This window comes from Aotus nancymaae, unplaced genomic scaffold (assembly GCF_030222135.1).
Source record: "Aotus nancymaae isolate 86718 unplaced genomic scaffold, 86718_ANA_hifiasm-v0.15.2.pri h1tg000012l, whole genome shotgun sequence".
Classification (NCBI taxonomy): Eukaryota; Metazoa; Chordata; class Mammalia; order Primates; family Aotidae; genus Aotus; species Aotus nancymaae.
Window position 1 is genome coordinate 16,672,324 of NW_026988423.1, and position 21,370 is coordinate 16,693,693.

The 21,370-nt window shown below is 45.5% G+C and overlaps 3 protein-coding genes across 15 annotated transcripts in view; 2 read left to right on the plus strand and 1 right to left on the minus strand.

Annotated features, from left to right (window-relative positions):
- LOC105729625 (heat shock protein beta-2) overlaps positions 1-8,512 on the plus strand; it is a 20,161-nt gene extending 11,649 nt beyond the window's left edge. For all 6 annotated transcript variants that reach the window (XM_064375404.1, XM_012470561.2, XM_012470560.3 and 3 more), the window contains 3 exons: positions 5,103-5,239; positions 7,208-7,368; positions 7,861-8,512. In XM_064375404.1, the coding sequence (XP_064231474.1) occupies positions 5,103-5,239; positions 7,208-7,368; positions 7,861-8,315 (753 nt within the window). In that variant the 3' untranslated portion in view covers positions 8,316-8,512. The remainder of the gene's footprint in view (positions 1-5,102; positions 5,240-7,207; positions 7,369-7,860) is intronic.
- CRYAB (crystallin alpha B) lies at positions 3,000-17,556 on the minus strand. Of its 5 annotated transcripts, none has more exons than XM_012470569.2 (4): positions 17,518-17,556; positions 5,989-6,387; positions 4,752-4,874; positions 3,000-3,407 (listed from the first exon to the last, which is right to left on the minus strand). In XM_012470569.2, exons 2-4 carry the CDS (start codon positions 6,187-6,189, stop codon positions 3,204-3,206), a joined length of 528 nt encoding a protein of 175 aa, XP_012325992.1. In that variant the 5' UTR covers positions 6,190-6,387; positions 17,518-17,556; the 3' UTR covers positions 3,000-3,203. The 5 variants fall into 5 exon arrangements, with proteins under 5 accessions (XP_012325992.1, XP_012325989.1, XP_064231475.1 ...); XM_012470566.3 differs by lacking the exon at positions 17,518-17,556 and adding an exon at positions 7,578-7,677; XM_064375405.1 differs by lacking the exon at positions 17,518-17,556 and adding an exon at positions 7,582-7,664.
- Positions 12,857-21,035, plus strand: CUNH11orf52 (chromosome unknown C11orf52 homolog). Of its 4 annotated transcripts, XR_010342404.1 has the most exons (6): positions 12,857-13,028; positions 13,531-13,851; positions 18,139-18,176; positions 18,941-19,022; positions 19,588-19,649; positions 19,887-19,911. XR_010342404.1 is itself a non-coding variant. In XM_012470571.3 (5 exons), the coding sequence occupies exons 2-5, from the start codon at positions 13,820-13,822 to the stop codon at positions 20,133-20,135; spliced, it is 381 nt and encodes a 126-aa protein (XP_012325994.1). In that variant the 5' UTR covers positions 12,932-13,028; positions 13,531-13,819; the 3' UTR covers positions 20,136-21,035. The 4 variants fall into 4 exon arrangements, 3 of the variants coding, with proteins under 3 accessions (XP_012325994.1, XP_012325995.1, XP_012325996.1); XM_012470571.3 differs by lacking the exon at positions 18,941-19,022 and having other exon boundaries at positions 12,932-13,028; positions 19,887-21,035; XM_012470572.3 differs by lacking the exons at positions 12,857-13,028; positions 18,941-19,022 and having other exon boundaries at positions 13,054-13,851; positions 19,887-21,035.
- The last annotated feature ends 335 nt before the right edge of the window (positions 21,036-21,370 follow it).

Below are 21,370 nucleotides of genomic sequence, written 5' to 3' on the forward strand. Positions count from 1 at the left end.
ATGTTTTTCTCTCATTTCTCTGATTATTACTAGGTCTCTTTTATGAGCTCACTTTTCTCTGCCAATCCCTTAAGTTTGCATTTCCAGTGATTCTGTGACTGGCCCTTTTGCTCCTCCTTTTCTACCCCCAGGTGACACTATCCACTCCTATGCCTTTAACTCCTATCTATATGATTCCAAATTTTAAACGTACGCTTCTATCCCAGATGTGTCTCCAGAACACTGGGTATAAATATGCAACTATCTATTGAATATCTCCATTTGAATTCCCGAAGACCTCTTTTCTTCATAAATTACACAGTCTCAGGTAGTTCTTTACAGCAATGTGAGAATAGACTAATATAGTTTTCAGTAAATGTTAGCTAATATTAAAAAAAAAATGCTAACTAGAATTGCCTCAGTAAACTTCTGGCATAATTCAGATATAGGGAATGAAGTAGAATCATGGATGAGCTAGCTATATAGCTAAAAAACCCCTCAAATATACTGTACTAGAGTAGTCCTGTACTAAATTGTAGCTGTGAATAGCCACAGCAAAGGGTGTGATCTAGAAAAGAATAACAATAAAGAACTAGTCTAACTTAGACACTTATGGTAATGATAAACAAAAAAATGTAATCCTACACGTTTGAAACAAATTTCATTATCTAATAGTCAAAGTTGTGATTTATTTAAAACCAAGTCAATCATTGCTTGGGAAATGGTAATTCACTAAAATGATTAAAATTGACACATGGCTTCCAGGCATTCGGTTATTTTGTACTATCTAATTCAGCCTTTATAATATCAGATGTTTTTGCCTACTAGTAACAGAAAACCCACATCAAAATAGATTATTAACAAAAACAAGACATAATCAGACAGCCTGAAGTAGGGAAACTCTAGAGTTGGCTAACTCAGCAATTCATTGACCCATTAAGGACCTGAGATTATTGTCTTTGTGCTCAGCCTATCATGAATGCCCCCCTCACGTTTTCAAAATGGCTACAGTAATCCAGGCATCACGTTCTCATGCTCCAACATCCAGAGCAAGAAAAAAAATTAAAAAAAGATCTCTCTCTCTCTCTCTCTGAATCCTTTAGAAACTTGTTCTTAGTTTAGAAACTTTTTCTAGAAGCATCTCCAACAGACTTCCCTTCTGTCTCATTTGCCGTAATTGAGTCATAGCTCTTTCAAAATTAATCTTGAAAATCAAGAAGAGAATTTCTCTGCTTGTTTGGACTAATCAAGATAGACCTCCTGTGGCTGGAGCTTAAGTTCACTTCTCTGAAGGACATGGCTAGGAAGAATATAGTGTATACATAAACCGATGTGGGGTACTATTGGCAAGGCTGAAGGTGTTAAATAGCTGTTGGTTAGGCACCAACAGAGTCTGCTACAGAGCCACAAAAATTGGCTGTAAACTTCTGGCTAGATCACAGCATTTCAGACTATTAGGGAATTGTTTTTTAAGAGAAAGCGTTCTGAACCTGTATAGATTTGCAATTTGTATCGTCCTACCTCCACACCCCTGCACCATGAATTTTTTTTATTGTTAAGTTTTAATTTTATTTATTTATTTTTTGTTTTACTCTGTAATAGTCAATTTTTCATTTTAGTCATTCTAATAGGGACGCAGTGGTATCTCATTGTGACCTTTTTTTTCCTTCATTTTGTCACATAGGTAAACATGTGTCATGGGGTTTGTTATACAGATTGTTTCATAACCCAGGTATTAAGCCTAGTATCCATTAGGTATTTTTCCCAATTCTTGCCCTTCTCTCACCTTTCACCCTCTGATAGGCCCCAGTATGTGTTGTTTCCCTCTATGCCATAAAAACATTTGGAGCAATTGTTTCATGTAGAATATTTCAAAACCCTGGTCAGTCCCCCAGACTGACTCATTTCTGATTTTGCAAGAAATGAAAAATTAGCTGGAAGCTGCTAAAGAAAAAGTAAGAGTTGTCAATAAACACTTATACCAGATCACCTACAGCAGTGCTGTTTATCAAGTGAATCAGAAGTTTTGTCCAGACCCACAGAAATGAAATGGAGGGTTGCTTTTTGTTGGGGGGGATTTTTTTTTTATACAGTGGTATGTCTTTAAGCTAAATAATAGAACCACTTATTGATCAGTTATTAATTGTAATTCTAAAACTTAAGTATTATGTGGTAGGTCATTGAATTGGATATTTCCTGGCCTTAGGTTAGAGGTGTTTGCTAGATAATTTAGACTAGGGATCCCCAACCCCTAGGCCATAGAGACCATTAGGAACCATGGCTGTGGCCTATTAGGAACCAGGCTGCACAGTAGGAGGTGAGTGAACCTGAGCTCTGCCTCCTCTCAGATCAATGGTGGCATTAAATTCTCATATGAGCAGAATCCTACTGTGAACTGCACATGTGAGAGATCTAGGTTGTGCATTCCTTATGAGAATCTAATGTTTGAATCATCCTGAAACCATCCTCTGCTCCCCCGGGGCCACGGAAAAATTGTCTTCCACAAAACCAGTCCCTGGTGCCAAAAAGGTTGGGGACCAATGATTCAGACTATACCTCAGAGCTTGTTAGGTTATAATCACCCAAGTTCTATTTCTTGCTCCTGTAAATCAGCTGAAGGCAATGTTTAGCAATAGGAAAATGTCAAACAATATTAGGGTCACCATGTCGTCCCTGGTGATGTAATTAATTTTAGAGATGCAGTAAGGGCTTTTAAATAGCATTATCCAGAGTTCATTCAGATTTATTCCAGTCCTTTAAACTGAGGGCTAATATCAAAGAGGACAGAGAGAAAGTAACTAATATTTCTTGAACTCTGCCAGGGGCTTTTTCTGCTTCTTCTCCTTAATTTACTTCCTATAATAGCTCTGCACAACTCAGTAACCCATGTTATAAATGGAAAACCTGAAGACCGGAAAGGTTAAGCAACTTGCCTAAATTTATACCATTAGTAAATGGTGAAGCCAGTCATTCTGACTCTAAAATCCCTGGCGCCCTCTAAATCATAATGCAATCATAAATGGATCTGTGGTATTTGTACGTTTATTTAAAAGCATGTGGAATATTCAAACACAAGACAGTTATCTGTTGCTGAATGATATTTTATTAGCTTGATAATTTGGGCCTGCCCTTAGCATTAATAAGCTTCAGCACTAGTCACAAGACTTTCATTCACTGGTGGGGAAACTTTCTTGTTTTAAAAAATGCAATTTGAGAAAGGGCATCTATTTCTTGGGGGCTGCAGTGACAGCAGGCTTCTCTTCACGGGTGATGGGAATGGTGCGCTCAGGGCCAGAGACCTGTTTCCTTGGTCCATTCACAGTGAGGACCCCATCAGATGACAGGGATGAAGTAATGGTGAGAGGGTCCACATCAGCTGGGACCCGATATTTCCTGTGGAACTCCCTGGAGATGAAACCATGTTCATCCTAACCCAAGAGAATGAGGAAAGAGGCAGAGAGATAAAAACAGGAAATATTATCACCTGCCCAGAACTCAGGCATCCTGATTTCCCCTTAGGTGAGACCAAATGCCATGACAACATAGGAAGAATAAATAACTCTTCGTTTCAGGTTTGGAACTAAGATGAAGTTGCCTAGGTAGTCATTCCTGCCAGTGAGAATCTGAGAAGTCTGAAACAGGCCAACACATCATTGTTTTTCAAACCCTGAGGCATAGATATGTTTAGGGGTATTTCCCAAAGGTTTAGATCAATGTTGGCTGGGCCTACAGAACTTGGAATCTCATTTAGAATCTGAGTCCCTGAGGAAGCCCGGAAATTGTCCTGACTCTTCAGGAATGTCCCAGAATGTTCCAGAACAATAGGACTACTGCTAAAAAAAAAAAAAAAAAAAAAGAAAAAAAAAAATGACTCCATCCAAGGAGACTATAACCCAAATCTAAATCATATGAGCAAAATTGAAACAGCTCGAGGATGTTACTAAGGACAAACTGTACTAGTTGATGCACAGGTTCTGAGCTATCATTAATTGGTAAGAAGCAATTTTAAAGCCCTCTTACAAAGTCATGAGAAGCTGTTTCACTCATCAGAATTCCCCCAAAGGGTAGATGACCTTAACCCGTATGCCTGCTGACTCTCAAGCATGTAACCAAACAGGCTCTCATTAACTGATTTCCACATAGGCTACAGGGGGACTAAAGACTGAGCACAGCTCTGAAATTTAGACAAACCAAGTAGTTCAGCATTAAGATGGACTAAAGATGAAACATGGATTCTTGCACAAGTAAAGAGAAGTCACAACTCAAGTGCCTTCAGGGTACATGTAGTTAATGTAATCATGCAAAGCAACTAGATGTCTTACAACCCTATACCTAAATCAGTGGTTCTCAACCTTGACTGTAGATTAGAATTACCTTAAAAAATGCTGGTGCCTGGGTCCCATCGCTAAAAATTCTGATTGAATTGATCTGGGGTATGCCTGAGCATTAGGATTTTTGAAAGTTCCCCTGGTGATTCTAATGTGGCCAAGATTCAGAACCGCAGGCTTAAATGGGGCATCAGCATCCCACTATCCCATCCAAGGCGATCAAATAAAACAAAAGCCACATCTCTGGCCATAACAACAGTAATGACAGCAATAGGTCTATCCCTAACTTAGTTTTTCAGACATTGATTTGTAACCCCTGATCCAGACCGCTATGGCTTGGGACTGGAATGTAGCCAGCCTCCGAAGCTGATAGCACTACCTAGACTATTACAGTATGCACTGAATGAATGAGCAGAAAACAAAAACCAAAAACAAGCTACATACCTGGCGCTCTTCATGTTTGCCATGCACCTCAATCACATCTCCCAGCACCTTAACTTTGAGTTCTTCTGGGGAGAAGTGCTTCACATCCAGGTTGACAGAGAACCTATCCTTCTCCAGGCGCATCTAGAAATAGCAAGGTAAGGGAATGGGGTTGGAAAAAGATGGCAAAAATATTGATTACACTGGTGCTGTCTTACTATTCTGCAGAGTTGCTTTCTGTCCAGGTAATTCATCCTTCTTTTTTCTGCTTAAAGAAAATCCCCTTTTTAAATAAACATGGCTCTCTGCTTCAGGGAGTCACCACAGTGATACCTAAGGCTCGTGGTGATCAGAACTAAACTTTATTTACAGGGACAGAGAAGAAGACAGATCACCCAGGGGACCAGTCACAAAGATGTGTGCAGGCCTGACATCTGCTGCCTCTCTGACTCCAATGCCTGGCTTTGTGGTTTGTCTGTGAGACAAAGGCCTCTCTTCTTCTTGCTCAGGTCTCTTTGCCAGTTTTCCACCCACCCAATCTGGAATGTTCTGCTGGTCCTGCTTGTCCTTCCAAAGCCCTTGTCCACTCAGGTCCTGTTTACTCACACTCGAATATTTTTAAACCAGAGTGTTATCTGTGACAGCTTCTGTCAACCTTATTTGTTCACCCTTTTCTCCCACCCTCTTAGGACAAGTGGGGGGTCCCAAGATTAGACCTATATTGTTTCCTCATAAGGCTTGGTTGGACCCATGCCAGTGCTCTGTCACAACCTTGAGGGACCCAGAAAATCATAGAAGAAGGAATAGGAAGGCAGAAAATAGTGGTGGTTGGCCCCAGCTCTACCTAATGGGGATGAACAGCTCAGGATGAGGCAGGGCTCTCTACTGGCTCTGAAACCTGAGATGGTAAAATTGGTCAAGAGTCTGAGGTATTAGAAGAGATGAGCAAAGGAGTTTGAAGGCAGCTCTTCCCTGCAGATCATTATGAACCAAACTAGAAAGGGATGTCCTGCAGAGAGAAGTTAGGGGACAGAGGATGAACTTGACAGTGCATAAAAACATGTAATAAATGGGATACAGAGGACCATCAAATAGAAATAGGTGACAGGGGAGGGAGGCACTAGCAACCTCATTTTTATTCACTTTTGGACACACATGTGCCTAAAATTGTTTAGGCAGGGAAGGAAAGAAAAATGGATGGAGAAGTTTCCAGGATGTTCCAGTAAGGACTCTCCCATTCTGGTAAGGGAAGACTCACCTCTGAGAGTCCTGTGTCAAACCAGCTTGGTGCCCGCAGGAAGGAGGGTGGCCGAAGGTAGAAGGGGCTCAGGGAAGTAGATGTTGGGAAAAGATCAGACTCCAACAGGTGCTCTCCGAAGAACTGGTCAAAGAGGCGGCTAGGGGAGTGGAAAGGAAAGAAGGGGCGGCGGATCCAGGGGTGGTGGATGGCGATGTCCATGGTGGCTAGGTGAGTGTTGGGGGTCAGCTGGCTGGTCAGCTCCTTCAGCTGCAGCTACAGCCAGCCCCTTATATATGCAGTCTTGTGAAGCTTCTGGAATGGTGATGTCAGGGGTTTTATTATCCTAGCTCACTGCCGGTTCATGGAGACTTGTGATCAGGGATTTGGCAGTGTGACACATACCCAGTACTCACTGAGCTAAGAAAAGAGAAACACAAACACGTCTGAGCTGGCCAGTGACTTGTCATGGTCTTGTTTCACTAGCTTTCTGTCCACACCCAATAGGCACCCACCCCCACCCCTGTTCTCTGAAGCTGGGACAGAATCAGGAATCCCAAGCAGGCATGGGGGGGTGTGCCCCTCCTCCTCCTCCTCTCCAGTCCTGCATGCCAGGGGAATCAGGCCAGCAACTATCTTGGGCCTGGGCAGGGACTGGAATCTTCCTAGGCTGGGCCCCAGGGACATTAACTCTTTGTGAGTCCTTGGAAGAGAGCAGTGATGGTCAACATGTCAGTACCAGCCATCTGCCTCGTGCCCTGGGTTGACCTGGGTTCAGGGGAGGACCCTGACATCTGGGCAGAAAGACCTCACCCCCTGAAGAAAGAGCAAAAAGATTTCTTGCATCTTTCATCCTATGTGGCTCTCAGAACATTAATTATATCCAGGAGAGCTTTAGGAATGGGGTGCACAGTGCCTGCCACTAAGGAGGAGAAAATGTGCTGTGGAAACGTGCAAACCGTTCGTGAGGGTCTCAGAGAGGCCTCTTCATGCCCTAGACACCACTAGCTCTCCCTCCCCAGCTCGTTCCCAGCCAGGACCCTCAGCTGTCCTCTCAGACCCCCTGCAACAGCTGAACTGTGCGGGGGAGGGGACTAGGGGTCCGGGTGGCACTGGTCACACCCTTGTTGCTCTCACTTGGGGCCCCTACTCCCCGCCCCTCCCCCGCAGAGGCTCGGCACTATTTTGGGTGGTGTCGACCCCGCCCCCACCTCCTATTGAGCCCTAGCTCTCCCAGCAGCTGGAGGGGTCGCGCTGCGTCTGTTGGGGCTGCACCTCGGACCAGGGCTTCCGCTGCGTCTGCAGCCATGTCGGGCCGCTCAGTGCCACATGCCCACCCAGCCACCGCCGAGTACGAATTTGCCAACCCGAGCCGCCTGGGTGAGCAGCGCTTTGGAGAAGGTATGGCACAGACGCCACCCCCTTGCCTCCCATCCCCCCCGAAATTCTGGGCTGACCTCCCAGCGTTACTGGCTTCCACCCCACTCGGCTTAACTGATCTCCTGAAGCCAGTCATCCCCCACCCCAGACTCCCCCTCATCGCCTCCAAGCAGGGCTCTTTCCCATTCCTGCTGACCTCAAGACAGACTTAGTGCCTGCAGTGCTGATACCTGCCCTTTGCTGCCTTAGTGTGCCTCCTCGTCCTCCTTCTATTCACCCACGTCCAGTTTGCTGCCTCCTCCTCCTCCTTTTCCTCCCTTTCTTTTCCTCTTTCCCCTCTTCCCAGCTACCTTCTCCTCCTAGCTACTGTGTGGCCTCCCTCCGGTTCCCTTTCCTACTCCTCCTGACTCCCCTCCTGCTCTTCCCAATCCCTCCTCTCCAGATTTCCCATTTCGCCCCTGTGCCCACCTCATCCTCCCTCATCCTGCCTCTTGCCTTCTCTCTGCCCCCTAGGCCTCCTGCCGGAAGAGATCCTGACCCCTACACTCTACCATGGCTACTATGTCCGGCCTCGCGCTGCCCCAGCTGGGGAGGGCAGCAGGGCAGGGGCCTCCGAGCTTAGGCTCAGTGAGGGCAAGTTCCAGGCATTTCTGGATGTGAGCCACTTTACCCCAGACGAGGTAACTGTGAGGACTGTAGATAACCTGCTGGAGGTGTCTGCCCGGCACCCCCAGCGCCTGGACCGCCACGGCTTCGTGTCCCGAGAGTTCTGCCGCACCTATGTCCTGCCTGCTGATGTAGACCCCTGGCGGGTCCGAGCTGCTCTCTCCCATGATGGCATCTTAAACCTGGAAGCGCCTCGGGGTGGCCGACATTTGGACACAGAGGTCAATGAAGTCTACATCTCCCTGCTCCCTGCGCCTCCTGATCCAGAGGAAGAGGAGGAGGCAGCCAGAGTTGAGCCCTGATTGCCACAGACCCAGCACCAGCAAATCCCTCTCTACCTCCCACGGTGATATGGGCAGCTGCCCACCACTCCAGAGGTAGCAGCATCCTTGGGGGAAGGGAAACGTGCATGGTCCACAATGTATGGTTTGGTCCTGTGGGACATGTCATAGCCTTGGTTTAGTTTTGGGTGGAGGTGAATAAACCCAAATCTCAGGGCCTTGTTTGTGCTGCTCCCTATTCTGTGGCTGGGAAGCTGGGATGGGGAGGGAGGGAGGAGGTCACAGCCAGCTAGACAAAAAGCTCCTCAGTTTGATGTACCCAACGTCATAGCACCCTGAGCTCGCACTTGGATGCTGAGATCACACCCGGAAGCTGACTCTGGCTCCAGATCAAATTCCTAGCCATAATTTTCGCACAATGCAACAAAAGAGAGAGTGATCCTGGGAGGGAAAAGGGATATGCCATACAAACAGTCCAGAGGGCACTGTCTGAGCTGGTGATTAGAGACACAAAAACAAGGGTCTCCAGACTGTCTGGCCCTTTTTGGGTAGGGGCTGGGAAAATGGTTTTTGGCTGGTGAGAGTTGCCTAAAGTCCTGGAGTAAATACTTTATTTTCATTTACTAAGGTCTGTCCACTGAAATGGTCACTGATTTTGAGAGCCTGAGTACGCATACACTGGGGCACAGACACAGAAGCCTCTTCCATTATCATGGAACTCTATTACCTTCGCATCCTCTGGGGGGTATAATGTATTCAGGAAAGCCTGAGGGTCTGGCCCCTCAGTTATTCTCTGCAATCAAGAGAACATGCAGGTACATAATTTGGGGGGTATTCAAAAGAACTTCCTGCCTCCAAATACATATTTTATCAGGCTGTGATAGATACCTATAATTCTTCCATTAAAGTAGGTGTTCTTTGGCTGTGTACAGTGGCTCACACCTGTAATCCCAGTACTTTGGGAGGTCAAGGTGGGAGGATCACTTGAGCCCAAGAGTTCGAGACCAGCCTGGGCAACAGAGTGAAACCTTGTCTCTACAAAAAATGAAAATTATCCAGGTCTGGTGGTGCATGCCTGTAGTCCCAGCTACTCTGGAGGCTGAGGTGGGAGGATGAGCCAGGGAGGTTGAAGCTGCAGTGAGCTGAGATCATGTTACTGCACTCCAGCCTGGGTGACAGAGTGAGATCCTGCCTCAAAAAAATTCAATTCAATTCAATTAAAATAAAGTAGTTGTTTCTTAACTTTTGGGGGTTATAGACACATCTGAAAATCTGACAAAAGCTATAGCTGCTCTTACCAGGAAAATACATATGCTCCCAAATTTGGCAATACAATTTGAATAGGTTCCCACAACTTTTGAGACCCATTCATATACCCCTCTTAGGAATCTGTGCAACTCCAGGGTAACAGACCTCATTTGAGGAATTCAATTTTTGGTTAAAAGATTGCTGTCTATTAAAAATGAAAGCATGCCCCAGAGAAATAACTTTTGACACATTTAATTGTTCATTCATTCAATAAATATTTATCAAACCTCACATAATATACCATGGGGGTATACATTGTAAATATAAATTATAAAAACTATTAGCTCTTATTGTCAACTTTCTGGAATCTAGTTGAGAAGAAAAAGAATAAGAAAAGATTCTTAGACTTCAACCTGAATAGCTTCACATTGATATGTTTTGCAATTGAGCTTTATTTAAGGGAAAGGATTTCTTAGCTAGAAAAAAATTGAAAACTTCTGATTTAGTCCAAATCCCCACTCCATTCAAATTCTTTTAAAGTTATTAATCAACTTCTTCTGGGACATTCTGAATGACAGACTACTTAGAACTTCCTATAGTAGCCTGTTTCACGTTCTTTCTTTTCTTTTTTAGACAGGGTCTCGTTCTGTTGCTCAGGCTGAAGTGCAGTGGCATGATCATGGCTCACTACAGCCTCAACCTCCCTTGCTCAAGCAATCCTCCCACCTCAGCCTCCTGAGTAGGTGGGACTACAGGTGTGTGCCACCATACCCAGCTAATATTTTGCTTTTTGTAGAGACAAGGTCTCACTTTGTTGTCCAGGTTGTCTTGAACTCCTGGACTCAATCAGTCCTCTAGCCTTGGCTTGCCACAGTGCTGGGATTACAGGTGTGAGCACTGCAACTGGCCCTTCATTTTTTTTTTTTTTTGGACTTAACCGACTTAACCATTATAAATTCTTCCTTTTGTTGAATCAGAATCTGCAGTTCACTAACTTCTCTGGAAAACAGATGCAATTGTTTTTTTCACTTGAAAGTCCTTCTGATATTTAAAGATAAACCATCGTGTCTTCCTGAGGCTTCCCTTTCCCAGCTAACCGTGCCTGGTTTTGTTTTTTGCTTTTGTTTTGTTATTTTGTTTGTTTTTTGTTTGCACATACACCCAGGCTGAGTGTACAGTGGTGTCATCTCCCCTCACTGCAACCTCCTCCTCCCGGGTTCAAGCAATCCCCTCACCTCCACCTCCTGAGTAGTTGACATGACAGGCACATGCCACCACACCTGGCTAATTTTTTGTATTTTTTGTAGAGACTGGGTTTCACCATGTTACCCAGGCTAGTCTTGAACTTCTGGCCTCAAGCAATCCGCCCCCCCTCAGCGTCCCAACATGTTGGGGTTACAGGTGAGCCACCACACTCGGCCATGTCTTGTTCTTTCAACCATATCATATAGCACTTTCCACATCACGTATTACCCAGATAACTTTATTTTTAACATAGTGTCTTTTGACAACATAACTTGAAATTTAATATCTAGACCCAAAATTATTATTCCAGTCATGAACTGACTAGAATAGACTTCAATGGAATAATCAATATTCTTGTTTATCACTTCGGTCTTCTATTAATGCTGCTTTAGGCATATCAGGTTTTCTGGCTACCACAATGGCCTATTGCTCTACTGATTGCTTTGGAGTTTCTGGTCATCTAAAAATCTCTTAGGTGATTTCCTTTTTTTAGAGACAGAGTCTCACTCTGTTGCCCAGGCTGGGGTGCAATGGCGTGATCATAGCTCACTGCAGCCTCAACCTCTCTTGCTCAAGTAATCCTCCCACCTCAGTCGTCTGAATAGCTGGGACTACAGGCATGCATCACCATACCTGGATAATTTTTTAGTTTTTATATTTTGTAGAGATGATGGGGTGTTGTTACATTGCCCAGGCTGATCTTGAACTCCTGGTCTCAAGTGATCTTCCTGCCTCAGTCTCCCAAAGCACTGGAATTAACAGACATGAGCTAAGCCACTGCGTAAACCCAGATGCTTATGTGCTTTTAAAAACATTACAGAAGGGGTGGCTAAAAAGGAACGAGATTGTGGAGGGCTTTGAGTGCCAGGCTAAGCAATTTGAACTCTATCCTATACGTGATAGGAAATCATTAATGGCTTTTAAACTGGGAGGAGAAGGAGTGGATGAAAATGATACAGTTAATGGTAGAGTACAGAATGGATTGCATAGAATAAGCATGGCTACAAGATAGTGCAATGATTAGGGCACAAGAAAAGAAAGTAAAATATAGGAACCAGGTGCAGTGGAAGGGTCACTTGAGGCCAGAAGTTCAAGACCAACAAGGGCAACATAGCAAGACGCTATCTTGGCCAGTCATGGTGGCTCACACCTGTAATCTCAGCACTTCAGGAGACTGAGATGGGAGGATTGCTTGAGGCCAGAAGTTCAAGACCAGCCTGGTCCACATAGCGAGACCCCATCTCACATTAATGAAAAAGAAATAAGGCCGGGCGCGGTGGCTCAAGCCTGTAATCCCAGCACTTTGGGAGGCCGAGGCGGGTGGATCACGAGGTCAAGAGATCGAGACCATCCTGGTCAACATGGTGAAACCCCGTCTCTACTAATACAAAAAATTAGCTGGGCACGGTGGCGCGTGCCTGTAATCCCAGCTACTCAGGAGGCTGAGGCAGGAGAATTGCCTGAACCCAGGAGGCGGAGATTGCGGTGAGCCGAGATCGCGCCATTGCGCTCCAGCCTGGGTATCAAGAGTGAAACTCTGTCTCAAAAAAAAAAAAAAAAAAAAAAAAAAAAAAAATGAAAAAGAAATAAAAACACCCTATCTCTAAAAAGATTTTTTTAAATTAGCTAGGCACAGTGGTGTGAACCTGTAGTCCCAGTTACTCTGGAGGCTGAAGCAGGAGAATCTCTTGAGCCTAGGAGTTTGAGGCTGCAGTGGGCTAGCCACTGAACTCCAGCCTGGGTGACAGATTCAGACCCTGTCTTAAAAAAAAAAAAAAAGGCCGGGTGTGGTGGCTCACGCCTGTAATCCCAGTACTTTGGGAGGCTGAGGCAGGTGGATTACCTGAGGTCAGGAGTTTGAGACCAGTCTGACCAACATGGTGAAACCCCATCTCAATTAAAAAAATAAAAAAGGAAAGAAAGAAAATAAGATGCTTTGTAATAATAACAACAATACTTAACTCTTACTGAGCATGTTCCATATGCCAGGCCCTGCAGTGGAGCTTTATTTTACAATACAATCCTGTAAGATTGTCACTCTCATCCCCATGTTTCGTAAGAGGAGTTCAAAGTCCAGGGTACTCTCTATGGAGTGCAGAGCTGAGTGGTGGGACCTAAACCTCCACTTAAAGAACACACAAATAACCAGGCATCCAAGGAAAACACTAAAAATGGGGTGAGACAACTGAAGACAAGAATGATGGGTTTCACAGATTCTCCTAGAGCCCATATTTTCTACTGGTGAGTGTGGGGTGAGTCTAACTTTGGAACTGGAAGGAGAAACAGAGTTGAAGGGTAAGTGGAGAATCAGTAGTTCTGAACTGTGGATAGGGGAGTGAGTGGTTAAGAAGTGCTGAGGCCATTCAGGTTACAGAATCATCTGATTTTATACCAGAAAGGGGATTAGATTCAGTTCTTTCATTTTACAGCCCTAGAAACTTAGGCCCAATAAAGGTTAAGTGATTTGCCCACATCGATTTTGAATAGCAAGGGAGAATATATGAGGAACTCATTTCCCTAAACTTCAGTTTCCAAGAGACTCCAATATCCCAACCCAAATTCTGGACAAAGATGATAAAAAACTGGTACCAATTACCTCTAAAGTGAAACTCAGTTAAACCTGAGTAGTACTGTGCAAACGACTACATAAGACACTCATCTGTTATAGAGGATATATTTCAAAGACAGTGATGTAGTGGAGAAGCATTTCCTGAGGAAAACCAAGAGCCCTTTTCTATCTCAGGTTTCTTTTTATTGAATCTTGAAGCTTAAGTTCATGGCTTCATCAAAAGACGTTTCAAATCCTGAAGTTAGCTCTCACCTGGAACCCGTGTGTTGTTCTACCCTTTGGCTGGGAACAATCACCTGGGAATCATTCCAGCAGGTGGCTTCTGAAGTCCAACCTGCTAGGTTGAAATCTGACACTGACACACACTCTGGGAGCTGCTGGCGGAAAGCTCAACCAGGAACCAGGAAATGCACAAGCTTCTTGATGCATAAAAACAGCTGGGCTCCCTTGGAGACGGAGTGCCATGGGAAACCGGGTCTGCTGCGGGGGAAGCTGGTGAGTAGGGTGGAAGGGCAGAGGGAAACATCTATCTCTGTTAGTGGATGTGGAGGCCCCGAAAATCAGAGCACCTGGAGATAGTTGTCTGCCAGCCTCCCACTGCCACCTTCCTCTGGCTGGAACCTCTGGCTGGCCATTAATGATTTTCTGGTTCCAACACCAGAGCAGCACCTCCTTTCAGGAGATTTTAGAAAACAGAGCCAAGAGGCCAGGCATGGTGTCTCACACCTGTAATCCCAGCACTTTGGGAGGTCAAGGCGGGTGGATCACGAGGTCAGGAGATCGAGACATCCTGGCTAATGTGGTGAAACCCCGACTCTACTAAAAATACAAACATTAGCTGGGTGTGGTGGCTCGTGCCTGTAATCCCAGCTACTTGGGAGGCTGAGGCAGGAGAATCACTTGAACCCGGGAGGCGGAGGTTGCAGTGAGCCAAGATCGTGCCACTGCACTCCAGCCTGGTGACAGAAGCGAGACTCCACCTCAAATAAAAAAAAAGAAAAAGAAAACAGAGCCAAGCTAGCTGTCTGAGGAATGGCCAGAGCAGGGCAGGAATATTGAACTGGCATTGTTTTTCTGTGTTCTCTTCTTCTCTTTCCCCTTATCTCCTTTCCCTTCTTCCCCAGATGAGAGTAATAATTGTAGCATTTGAGAGCTTTCTATGTGCCAGGCATTTTACAGTCTCATTTAATTTTTCCAACACTTTATGAGGTAAGTGGTTTTCCCCTCCTCCTATTTTATAGTCAGCTGAGAAACTGAGGTTCAAAGAAGTTAACTAACTTGCCTAAGGTCACATGGCTGTAAGCAAGAAAACCAAGATTCCAACTGACTTCAGAGCCCACCTTTTGAACCACTGCATAATATTGCCTCCCAGATCAAGCAAGTCAACTTTGAAGCAATGTTTATTTAAAAGGGCAGAAGTGGCCGGGTGTGGTAGCTCGTGCCAGTAATCCCAGCACTTTGGGAGGCCGAGGCAAGAAGATCACAAGGTCAGGAGTTCGAGATCAGCCTAGCCAATATGGTGAAACCCTATCTCTACAAAAAATACAAAAAAAAAAAAAAAAAGATTAGCCAGGTGTGGTGTTGGGAGCCTGTAGTCTCAGCTACTTGAGAGGTGGAGGCAGGAGAATTGCTGAACCTGGGAGGTAGAGGTTGCAGTGGGCCAAGATTGTACCACTGCACTTTAGCATGGGGGACAGAGCAAGACTCTGTCTCAAAAGAAAAAAAAGGGCAGAAGTAAGTGGTCAGATGCAGTGACTCACACCTGTAATCCCAGCACTTTGGAAGGCTGAGGCAGGCAGATGACTTGAGGCCAGGAGTTTAAGACCAGCCTGGCCAACATGGCGAAACACCATCTCTCCTAAAAATACAAAAAAAAAGTAGCCAGGCATTGTGGTGCATGCTTGTAATCCCAGCTACTTGAGAAGCTAAGGCATGATAATCCCTTAAGCTTAGGAGACAGAGGTTGTAGTGAGCCAAGATTGTGCCAGTGGAGGCCAGCCTGGGTGAGAAAGCAAGACTCTGTCTCAAAAAAAAAAAGGAGTTTGAGACAGACTGGGCAACATAGGGTGGCCCCATCTCTACAAAAAAAAATTAAAAATTAGCTAGGCATGGTGGTGTGTGCTTGTAATCCCAGTTACTTGGGAGGCTGAGGCAGGAGGATCACTTAAGCCCTTGAGTCAAGGTTGTAGTGAACCAAGATCACACCACTGCATTCTAGTCTGGGTGACAGAATGAGACCGTCTCAAAAATAAAAATAAAAGGAAGAAGTAGGAAAAAGAAGAATATCCATGGAATATCTGAATATGACTTTCACACTTATTTGCTATGTGACTATAGGTAGTAAGTTCCTTAATTTCTCTGTATCCTCACATGTAAAGTATAGATAATACATCCTACATTGTGTAGATCACAGGCTTATTTTGAAGAGCAAAGGATATAGTGTATGTGAAAATCTCATAATAAATTATCTGTGGCACTGTTACTGTTCTTTCCCCAAATTTTCATCACTGCCATAAATTCCTGGTTTTGGTTTTATCCTGTCTACTGCCTTCCATGCCTGGGGCAGATCTTGAGGATGTCATGTTTTAGATAAAGCATCATTATATTTAGATAGACAAATGAGGTGCATTGGAAAACACAGGTTTTGGAGTAGTACATTGGATTCAAGTCCTACTCTACTCATTCATTTATGCATTCATTTGTTAAGCAATATTTATTGAACATGTACTATAGGCACAGTGATAGACACAGAAGACATAGTAATAAAAGGACATTTGGTCCTTGGCCTTGTTGAGTAAGAAATACCCTGAAGGTCCAACATTTGTTAACTGACTAAAGAAATGACATATCCAATTAATGGAAAATATGTAGCCACTTCAAAAAGAATATTGGAAGAACACCTAACATCATGGAAAATTTATTCTTTTTTTTTTTTGAGATGGAGTTTCACTCTTGTTGCCCAGGCTGGTGTGCAATGGTGCGATCTCAGCTCACTGCAACCTCTGCCTCTTGGGTTCAAGCAATTCTCCTGCCTCAGCTTCCCAGCCTCCTGAGTAGCTGGGATTACAGGCATGTGCCACTATGCCCAACTAATTTTGTATTTTTTGTAGAGATGGGGTTTCTCCATGTTGGCCAGGCTGATCTTGAACTCCTGACCTCAGGTGATCCGCCTGCCTCAGCCTCAGCCTCCCAAAGTGCTGGGATAACAGGCTTGAGCCATCATGCCCAACCTATAAAATTTTACTCTTTATTAAGTTAGTAAAAAGGGCCTTAGTTGATCCATCTGTAAAATGGGAACAGAAATATGTTTTAAACTTATTGCCAATTGCATTCTAGAAGGATTGCACAACTTTTTATTCCTATTACCACTGTAAGAGAATGCCCACTTAGTTTCCTTAAATCTAAAAATAAAATCCCATCACCTGTGAATCTAAATGAATATTTACTTCACTCCATTTGGGTTGTGTCCAGGCATTGCACAATATCTAACCTGAGAACAGGCTCTGTTCTCTAACATTGGATAGACCTAGTCTATATATTTTAGGATTAGTATTTTCTCTATCCATTTAAATAAAAATAAGTATGTAAAGAGTAGTAACAAGTGGCAAGAATTAGAAGATTCTCTTGTTCTTAGGATAAGGCTGACTGAGCAGCAGTAACATAAAGCAAGAGCTGGAGTGGCAGAAGAGGAAGTAGAAAAACACAGAAGTAGTTTTTCTTCTGAACCACCTGTAGACTTCGGCTGGAGACTCAACTGCTGTCAAGCTGTAGCAAAACCAAAAATCACATCAAAACAGAAACCTCTGTCAAATGTGTGTGGAAAAATCCTGACTTTTTTTTCCCACAATAGTCCTCATGATTTAGAAGGCAGTCTTATCTCTCTCTCCAATTAGCAAAGGAGGAAACTTCCCAGGAGATGAAAGATCAGACAAACAGGGTTGACTCTGGCAAGAGTTGGAAATGTACTAGCAAGAAAGCAAGAAAAAGAATCCAGAGTAAGCCCCAAACTATTTAGCCTATTTCATCAGACAGTGTTGTCTTTCTGGGCATCAAACAGTTACCAATCACGTAGACACACGGGCACCACTGGGGACCCCAGGGGCTCAGAAATAAATATAAGAGGTCTGCCCTATGGTGAGGCAGGATAGCTGAGTCACTCACCAAATTCAGTGCTCCCTGTTCTGTAGACAAAGTTCTCTAAACATGTTAAAGGTTAAACATCTCTCACTTTCTCTGTTAATTAAAAACAATGACAGGGAACTAGAGAGGGAGGTCACTTGTTAAGAAAGGGCTTTGAGGGGCTGTAACTAGTTAGCCCTGGTTGTGGCAGCTTCCATGACTCTCAGAATGAAAGTCCCAGATTGGCAAAACCAGTTAAAAAAAAAAAAGCACTGAAGAAGAGGCAAGAGGGTCTCTGGATTCAAGAATATTCTATCATTTGGCAAGCTTCCCTCACCCACTGCTGGGATTAGCCTGTTAGACAATCCCAGAATAGCCCTCAAGCCAGATACATCCTGGCATGTAGTGCCTGGTTGCCTGAGGCTGTATTTTGGGTCTGGTTATGTCAGTTGGACTACTCCACCTTCCAGAACCATCCATCTGGGAGAAGTGTGGTACCCTTGACTAATGCTTTGGGACTGAACCTGGCTCAGGGTGAATCTCTGTTGGAGGGAGGTAGGGGAAGTTCATTAGAATGTTAGAGAGATCACAGAGCAAATGATGATGGAGGGAAGGCAGAGGCCAGGGCTGTTGCACATGGGTGATCTGTTTTTCCTGTCACAGGAGCTGCCCATCAACTTTCCAGAAGAAAAAGAAAAGAGGTAACTTTGGGGCTGGGGGGAGAGTCTGGGGGAGGTAAATTAGAGAAGACAATAGAACTGCCATCTTTGGAAAGGGTATAAGGGTAGAAAAGGAGTGAAAGAATAAAGGGAGACAGAACATCAAAGAGAATCCTGGTTACTGCATTCAAGACCAGTTCTCTGGATTAATCTTTCCATTATTTCAGAGTGGCAGGGTCGGTTTCAGCAAATATTTACTCAGCACTTATATTTTATGTGAGGATCTGTGTGGAGTCCCAAGGAGGCAGAGAGGCACAAGAAGAAAGACACATGATCTCAGCCCTGGAAGAGCTGAAAATCAAATTTAAGAGATAAATTCATATAAACAAACAATTGTAATATCATTTGCCTGTGCAATAATAGATGAGCTACACTCATGCTGTGGGAGAATGGGAGAAGACATTGATGTCAAAATGTCAAAGAAATAATAGCAAAGGGTCAGGCATCGTGGCTCATGTCTGTAATCCCAGCACTTTGGGAGGCCAAGGTGAGCGGATCACTTGAGGTCAGGAGTTTGGGACCAGCCTGGCCAACATGGTGAAACTCTACTAAAAATATAAGAATTCGCCGGGCATGGTTGTATGGGTCTGTAGTACCAGCTACTTGGGAGGCCGAGGCACAAGAATCACTTGAACCTGGGAGGTGGAGGTTGCAGTGAGCCGAGATCGCACCACTGCACTCCAGCACTTACCACCTTGCATTGTAAGTCCGTTTACTTATTTTTACTTCTTTGTTTCCCCTAGCAGGCTGTAAGCCCCCTGAGGCAGAGGAAGCAGCCTACTCATCCTTCCAACCCGAGAACATGACACAGAGCCTGGCACATAATGGGTTCTCATGTTGAACTGTGTTAGGGGATGTTAAAATTGAGGATGGGAGATGTTATGGCCAGACTGTGAAAGGGCCAGATTGTAAACCCTGCTTTGGATTTAGGACTAGTAGACATAAAAGAAGTGAGAATGGGGCGGGCACAGTGGCTCACGCCTGTAATCCCAGCACTTTGGGAGGCCGAGGTGGGCGGATCATGAGGTCAAGAGATTAAGGCCATCCTGGCCAACATAGTGAAACCCCGTGTCTACTAAAATACAAAAATTAGCTGGATGTGGTGGCGCATGCCTGTAGTGCCAGCTACTCGGGAGGCTGAGGCAGGTGAATTGCTTGAAGTCGGGGGAGGCGGAGGTTGTAGTGAGCTGAGATCGGCCACTGCACTCCAGCCTGGCACCTGGTGAAAGTGCGAGATTCTGTCTCAAAAAAAAAAAAAAAAAAAAAGAAGTGAGAATGGAGGCAGGGAGATTAGACAGAAGCCTGTCGTAATTGTTTAATAGTGATTTGAAGAAGCAATCTCAATAGAGACAGGGAAGAGAGAATGGATTTAAGCTGAATTTCTTTCTCTTAGGAAGCCAAGCAAGACGGACACTGAGGCCGCAGCCACAACAGCTGCCGCAGAACGGCCCAAAGGTAATGACAGGCTTCTGTCCCCTCTCCGGGGCTGCTCCAACATGGGATCCCAGTACTCAAATATTTTGCCCTGCAACAGACACATTTCAGTCACCTATAGAATCTGCTGGCTCTGTCTGTCCTCCTCTGCTCCTCAAAGGAGCAAAGCGAAGGGGCATCAGTCGACCTGCCCCTGCATTGGAGGTGAGGGGCAAAACCAAGCCATGAATCTCCCTTAATGCTATCCTTTCCTCGCAGGACCATGAAACAACAGGACATACGTATGAGCAGGTGATACAGCAGCAAGGGTCTCAACAGAGGAGTTCAGGCCTCATGTCAGAAGACAGCAACTTACATTATGCTGACATTCAAGTGTGCAGCCGTCCCCAGCCACCCTCTGGCCGGGAAGTGAAACACATGCATTTAGAACACGCTACAGAATATGCGATCCTTCGCTTCCCCCAGGCCACACCTCGCTATGACAGCAAGAACGGGACCCTGGTGTGAGCCTTGGGGAGGCAGACCCAGCCCATGTTAACCACTACTCCTGTGGGGGAGAATCTACTGCTTTGGGGAATTGGGTGGCAACCCAGGGATGTTGGCCACGTTTTAAGCTTAAATAACTCCAGGCTGGGTGCGGTGGCGCACGCCTGTAATCCCAGCACTTTGGGAGGCCAAGGCAGGCGGATCACGGGGTCAAGAGATCGAGACCATCCTGGCCAACATGGTGAAACCCCGTCTCAAAAAAAAAAAAAAAAAAAAGAACTCCAAAGCCCCTGAATTGCGGGCGTCCCTAGTTTCCTCTGGCTTCTTACTTGCCATTGTTCGGTTGCAGTTATAGTTGGTTTAGCTGTGGGTGGATAGAATGCCACATGAGGTTAGGTGGCATGTGCAGGGAGGTAGGTCTTCGACCCCACCTTTTTTGCTCCTGCTCTTGAAAAGCGCAGAAAGAGCAGGTTACCCTATAAGCACGTGGGTTTATCTTGTCGGACTTGAATTAGATGGTATCATTTTTTCACACACCTTAAACTCCAAAGCTGAAGGGGAGGTGCTCTGGAAAAGCATTCTGAGCTTTTGCACTCAGACACCAGGGCTCGTTTGGGCCGTTTCTTCAGTGGCTGGGTCCGGTTCCAGACCTTAACAGACAAATGGGGGAAAGGGGCTAAGGCGTGGAGGAAGAGTTCTCCAACCATGGCCTACAGGATTTCAAGTCACTGAGACCGACAGCACAGCGAGGGCCGGAAACTTCCCTCGGCGGCACTGTGGGATCTCGCGGGTTCGGGGCCACTAGGATCAATAAATGGCCTGAGGAACAAGCCTGACGCATTTCCTGAGGCGGAGCTCCGAGTCTCCTCGCTAGGACAACCGATCCCGCCCAGTTTTAAGGGCGGTTCGAAGGTCCTGCCAGTAGAGAGGCCTTCCGGCCCCACCCCCAGGCCGCGGCCGGAGGCGGAGCTGGAGGGGGAGGGGTTTAGGAGAACAGGGGGCGGGCTCCCATTGGCAGAGGGCGCAGTTCCCTGGGCGGGGTCCATGCCGGCATTGGTTGTTGTCTGGCTCCTGGGAGGCGGGTCCGAAACGTTAGGGGCGGGATCTGGGCCGGCAAGGGGTGCGGTCTGGGCATGCAGAAGGAGGGATCCGGAGGGTCGGAGGCGGGGCCAAGGCCGGCAGTTGTTGGCTCCAGCGGGCTGGAGGAGGGCGGGGCCTGGGGCCGGCCTTCGCATCACCATGGCAGCGGGAATGCC

Coding starts and splice junctions, on each gene's coding strand:
- CRYAB (XM_012470569.2), bottom strand. CDS start 6,189: ATGGACATCGCCATCCACCACCCCTGGATCCGCCGCCCCTTCTTTCCT. Junction 4,875..5,988: donor TTGACACAGGACTCTCAGAG/GTGAGTCTTCCC, acceptor TGCTATTTCTAG/ATGCGCCTGGAGAAGGATAG. Junction 3,408..4,751: donor GCAAACATGAAGAGCGCCAG/GTATGTAGCTTG, acceptor CTCTTGGGTTAG/GATGAACATGGTTTCATCTC.
- CUNH11orf52 (XM_012470571.3), top strand. CDS start 13,820: ATGGGAAACCGGGTCTGCTGCGGGGGAAGCTG. Junction 18,177..19,587: donor CCAGAAGAAAAAGAAAAGAG/GTAACTTTGGGG, acceptor TCTTTCTCTTAG/GAAGCCAAGCAAGACGGACA. Junction 19,650..19,886: donor TGCCGCAGAACGGCCCAAAG/GTAATGACAGGC, acceptor CTTTCCTCGCAG/GACCATGAAACAACAGGACA.